Source organism: Oncorhynchus nerka, linkage group LG9a, assembly GCF_034236695.1.
Source record: "Oncorhynchus nerka isolate Pitt River linkage group LG9a, Oner_Uvic_2.0, whole genome shotgun sequence".
Classification (NCBI taxonomy): Eukaryota; Metazoa; Chordata; class Actinopteri; order Salmoniformes; family Salmonidae; genus Oncorhynchus; species Oncorhynchus nerka.
The window spans coordinates 4017624-4023623 of record NC_088404.1 but is presented as its reverse complement, the minus strand read 5'-3'; the positions used below and the strand labels follow the sequence as shown (position 1 = coordinate 4023623).

The window sequence follows — 6000 nt, the reverse complement described above, 5'->3', positions numbered from 1 at the left end:
ACATTTGCAATATGGACTTTCTCACTAACCATACGGCAAATGTCAAAATGTTCCCTTAAGGTATGGAATGGACTCATATGCTGTGTGTATAAATACAGAGCCAGTGCTCTGGGAAAGTGTGTGTTCCGCGGACCATCTAGGCTTCTAATATGTTTGTATTAAAAGCCTATATTGAATTTACAAGTTCTTGTAAGTGTTATAGTTTGTAATGATTCTCACGACACTAGTCACACATTGACGCACTTGACAATATGAAATAAAACAAGAAAGATAATGACTTCATGCTTCTTCATCAGTTTAATAGGTTTGCATAATGTCTATGATAGTGTAGAGAGAAAGGACATGCTGTTCGTGAAAGTAGCCTATATGATAATGAGACAGACCCTATTGGTTCCCTTTAGATAAAACTATTTCATATTCCATGCAGTTAAGGTAAATAAGAACATTTTAAAAGACTTAATTCGTCAAGGCCTAATCTAAGTGGTTCTTCTTGTCACACTCAGAGTCATGGCAGCCACACTTATCAATGTAAATGTAGGACTGCATGATCTTCTTCCCATCAGGGCAGACCATCTCCACCTTCCTCTCACTGGTAGACATCTCTCGACAGCAGGAGCAGGAGTGCATCAGGGTGTTTTTCTCTACAGAGTATCTAGCAAACAGGACACACAAACAACACTGTTAGAAACAGTATCACATTTATTCTGCTATAGGTCAACTCCCATTGAGTTCTCACCCTTCATTTCAATTCCCCACTTACAAATTTCTAAAAAGACCCAAATGCATGTTGCGTTTGTTTCTGTTTCCTTTTTCGGCGTGTGTGTGTGTGTTCTTATTTAGAGTTTGTACTCACATAGAAGATGTTCCACAGGATCCCCCGCAGGCTGAGATTTCCACCGGCACAGAGGACCTGCAGTTATTCACCTCTAGGTAGGTGGTGGTGTTCTTCACATCACAGTGACTGATTAAAGTGCCTGTGGAGGTAGACAGAGGTGAGTTTCCCCCCTACTATGTAAAGATGGACTTGAGCTACTTGAAAAAGTATATCACATCATATCTGTATTCAGTTTCATGTACAGTAACTCAACATTGATTTATTGTGTCATAAGATTTTAGGTTCATAAGAGGTTATGTTCATAAGAGGTCAGGTTCATAAGAGGTTATGTTCATAAGAGGTTATGTTCATAAGAGGTCATGTTCAGAAGTGGTCATGTTCATAAGAGGTCAGGTTCATAAGAGGTTATGTTCATAAGAGGTCATGTTCATAAGAGGTCAGATTCATAAGCCTTGGTTTCAAGTTTGTTTTACTTACTGCTTTAGCACACTCTGCCAACCAAGATGTCTTAGCCGTGTCTGAATACTGGCTTAGGAAAACCACCAAAAACCCTGAAATATCCATTGCTAACTATAACGTTTTCCGCCAAGATAGAACTGCCAAAGGGGACGGTGTTGCAATCTACTGCAAAGATAGAAAGTAATACAGAACTCTGCAGGCTAAGTCTGTACCCAAACAATTTGAGCTTCTACTTCTAAAAATGTACCTTTCCAGAAACAAGTCTCTCACTGTTGCCGCTTGCTTATAGACCTCCCTCTGCCCCCAGCTGTGCCCTCGATACTATATGTGAACTGATTGCCCTCCCCATCTATCTTCTGAGCTCGTGCTACTAGGTGACCTAAAATGGGATAGTTATGCATTAGGGGCGCTATAAAAATTTTGGGATGAAAAACGTTCCCGTTTTAAACAAGATATTTTGTCACGAAAAGATGTTCGACTATGCATATAATTGACAGCTTTGGATGGAAAACACTCTGACGTTTCCAAAACTGCAAGGATATTGTCTGTGAGTGCCACAGAACTGATGTTACAGCCGTAACCCAGATAGAAATCCAACCAGGAAGTGCCGCAGTTTTTGAAACCGCCTCATGCTAATGATTCCTTATATGGCTGTGAATGAGCTACGAATGAGCTTACGTTTTCCACGTATTCCCCGAGGTGTCAACAGCATTGTGACGTCTGTTTACGCATTTCCATTGTAGAATAGCCGTAAGGGACCATATATTGCAAGTTGTCACATGGTGTCTCCCGCAGAAAATCTTGCGTAAAATACTGAGGTAGCCATTTTTCCAATCGATTCTTATGAGAAACCAATTGCCTCGACGGATATATTATCGAATGTATATGTTAGAAACACCTTGAGGATGGATCCTAAACAACGTTTGCCATGTTTCTGTCGATATTATGGAGCAAATTTTGAAAAAAGTTTGGCGTTATAGTTGTAGCATTTTCCGGTCAATTTCTCAGCCAAGCATGATGAACAAACGGGAGCTATTTCGCCTACAAAAATAATATTTTTGAAAAAAGGAACATTTGCTATCTAACTGGGAGTCTCCTGAGTGAAAGCATCTGAAGTTCTTCAAAGGTAAATTATTTTATTTGGTTGCTTTTCTTATTTTCGTGAAAATGTTGCCTGCTGCCAGCAGAGCCTAGCATAGCATTATGCCATGATAAACTTACACAAATGTTTGTCTAGCGTTGGCTGTAACGCATATTTTGAAAATCTGAGAAGACAGTGTTGTTAACAAAAGGCTAAGCTTGTGTTTGAATATATGTATTTCATTTAATTTGCGATTTTCATGAATAGGAAAAGTTTCTAGGGGTATTTATGTCCGCTGCGTTATGCTAATTTGTTTGAGTTTGTTTGATTGTTGACTACGATCCCGGATCCGGGATTGCTCATCGCAAGAGGTTCTGTCAGAAGAAATGGTTCAACAGCTCACTTCACATTAAGCTCAATTTGAGCTTCTATTTCTAAACATTCATCTTTCCAGAAACAAGTCTCTCACTGTTGCCGCTTGTTATAGACCTCCCTCTGCCCCCAGCTGTGCCCTCGATACCATATGTGAATTGATTGCCCCCCATCTATCTTCTGTGCTCGTGCCACGAGGTGACCTAAACTGGGACATGCTTAACACCCATCCTACAAACTAAGCTTGATGCCCTCAATCTCACACAAATGATGTGTGAACCTACCAGCTACAACCCCAAATCAGTAAACACGGGCACCCTCATAGATGTCATCCTAACTAATTCGCCCTCCAAATACACCTCTGCTGTTTTCAATCAAGATCTCAGCGATCACTGCCTCATTGCCTGCATCTGTAATGGGTCTGCGACCAAACGACCAACCCTCATCACTGTCAAACGCTCCCTGAAACACTTCTGCGAGCAGGCCTTTCTAATCAACCTGGCCGGGGTATCCTGGAATGACATTAACCTCATCCCGTCAGTAGACGATGCCTGGCTATTCTTTAAAAGTGCCTTCCTCACCAGCTTAAATAAGCATGCCCCTCTCAAAAAATGTAGAACTAGGAATAGATATAGTCCTTGGTTCACTCCAGACCTGTCTGCCCTTGACCAACACAAAAACATCCTGTGGTGTTCTGCATTAGCATCAAATAGCCCCGTGATATGCAACTTTTCAGGGAAGTTAGGAACAAATATACACAGGCAGTTAGAAAAGCTAAGGCAAGCTTTTTCAAACAGAAATTTGCATCCTGTAGTACTAACTCAAAAAAGTTCTGGGACACTGTAAAGTCCATGGAGAATAAGAGCACCTGCTCCCAGCTGCCCACTGCTCTGAGGCTAGGAAACATTGTCACCACTGATAAATCCGCTATAATTGAGAATTTCAATAAGCCTTTCTCTATGGCTGGCCATGCTTTCCACATCGCTACCCCTACCCCGGTCAACTGCCCGGCACCCTCCACAGCAACCCGCCAAAGCCCTCACCATTTCTCCTTTACCCAAATCCAGATAGCCGATGTTCTGAAAGAGCTGCAAAATCTGGACCCCTACAAATCAGCCGGGCTAGACAATCTGGACCCTCTCTTTCTAAACTTATCTGCCGAAATTGTTGCAACCCCTATTACAAGCCTGTTCAACCTCTCTTTCGTATCGTCTGAGATTCCCAAAGATTGGAAAGCTGCCGCGGTCATCCCCCTCTTCAAAGGAGGTGACACTCTAGACCCAAACTGCTACAGACCTATATCTATCCTACCCTGTCTTTCTAAGGTCTTCGAAAGCCAAGTTAACAAACAGATTACTCACCATTTCGAATCCCACCATACCTTCTCCGCTATGCAATCTGGTTTCAGAGCTGGGTGCATCTCAGCCACACTCAACGTTCTAAACGACATAATAACCGCCATCGATAAGAGACATTACTCTGCAGCCATATTCATCGACCTGGCCAAGGCTTTCGACTCTGTCAATCACAACATTCTTATTGGCAGACTCGACAGCCTTGGATTCTCAAATGATTGCCTCGCCTGTTTTACCAACTACTTCTCTGATAGAGTTCAGTTTGTCAAATCGGAGGGCCTGTTGTCTGGACCTCGGACAGTCTCTATGGGTGTGCCACAGGGTTCAATTCTCGGGACGACTCCCTTTTCTGTATACATCAATGATGTTGCTCTTGATGCTGGTGATTCTCTGATCCACCTCTATGCAGACGACACCATTCTGTATACTTCTGGCCCCTCCTTGGACACTGTGTTAACTAACCTCCAGACGAGCTTCAATGCCATACAACTCTCCTTCCGTGGCCTCCAACTGCTCTTAAAAGCAAGTCAAACTAAATGCATGCTTTTCAACAGATCGCTGCCCGCACCTGTTCGCCCGTCCAGCATCACTAGTCTGGACGGCTCTGACTTAGAATACGTGGACAACTACAAATACCTGGGTGTCTGGTTAGACTGTAAACTCTCCTTCCAGAACACATTAAGCATCTCCAATCCAAAATTACATCTAGAATCGGCTTCCTTTTTCACAACAAAGCATCCTTCACTAATGCTGCCAAACATACCCTCGTAAAACTGACCATCCCTACCGATCCTCGACTTCGGTGATGTCATCTATAAAATAGCCTCTAACACTCGACTCAACAAACTGGATGCAGTCTATCACAGTGCCATCTGTTTTGTCACCAAAGCCCCATACACTACCCACCATTGTGACCTGTATGCTCTCGTTGGTTGGCCCTCGCTTCATACTCGTCGCCAAACCCACTGGCTACAGGTTATCTACAAGTCTCTGCTAGGTAAAGCCCCGCCTTATCTCAGCTCACTGGTCACCATAGCAGCACCCACTCGTAGCACGCGCTCCAGCAGGTATATCTCTCTGGTCACCCACAAAGCCAATTCCTCCTTTGGTCGTCTTTCCTTCCAGTTCTCTGCTGCCCATGACTGGAACGAATTGCAAAACTCTCTGAAGCTGGAGACTCACATCTCCCTCACTAGCTTTAAGCACCAGCTGTCAGAGCATTTTACAGATCACTGCACCTGTACTTAGCCTATCTGTAAACAGCCCATCTATCTACCTACCTCATCCCCATACTGGTATTTATTTATTTATTTTGCTCCTTTGCACCCCAGTATCTCTACCTACACATTCATCTTCTGCCGATCTACCATTCCAGTGTTTAATTGCTATATTGTAATTACTTCGCCACCATGGCCTATTTATTTCCTTAACTTACCTCATTTGGACTCACTGTATATAGACTTTTTGTTTTCTTTTGTTCTACTGTATTATTGACTGTATGTTTTGTTTATTCCATATGTAACTCTGTGTTGTTGTATGTGTCGAATTGCTATGCTTTATCTTGGCCAGGTCGCAGTTGCAAATGAGAACTTGTTCTCAACTAGCCTACCTATTTAAATAAAGGTCAAATAAGAAAAAAATAAAAATAAGAGGTCAGGTTCATAAGAGGTCAAGTTCATTAAAGGTCAGGTTCATAAGAGGTTATGTTCATAAGTGGTCACGTTCATAAGAGGTCAGGTTCAGAAGAGGTCAGGTTAAAGAGGTTATGCTCATTAGAGGTCAGGTTCATAAGAGGTCATGTTCATAAGAGGTCATGTTCATAAGAGGTCAGGTTCATAAGAGGTCGGGTTCATAAGAGGTCGGGTTCATAAGAGGTCAAGTTCATAAGAGGTCGGGTT

The 6000-nt window shown here is 42.6% G+C and overlaps 1 protein-coding gene across 1 annotated transcript in view; it reads right to left on the bottom strand.

The window, feature by feature from the left end:
• Positions 1 to 278: 278 nt before the first annotated feature.
• The window catches only part of LOC115117247 (mucin-5AC-like), a 68280-nt gene continuing 62558 nt past the window's right edge, over positions 279 to 6000 (bottom strand). The window contains 2 exon segments of the mRNA XM_065022769.1: positions 279 to 652; positions 854 to 1005. Of these exon segments, the coding sequence (XP_064878841.1) occupies positions 472 to 652; positions 854 to 1005 (333 nt within the window). The 3' untranslated portion in view covers positions 279 to 471.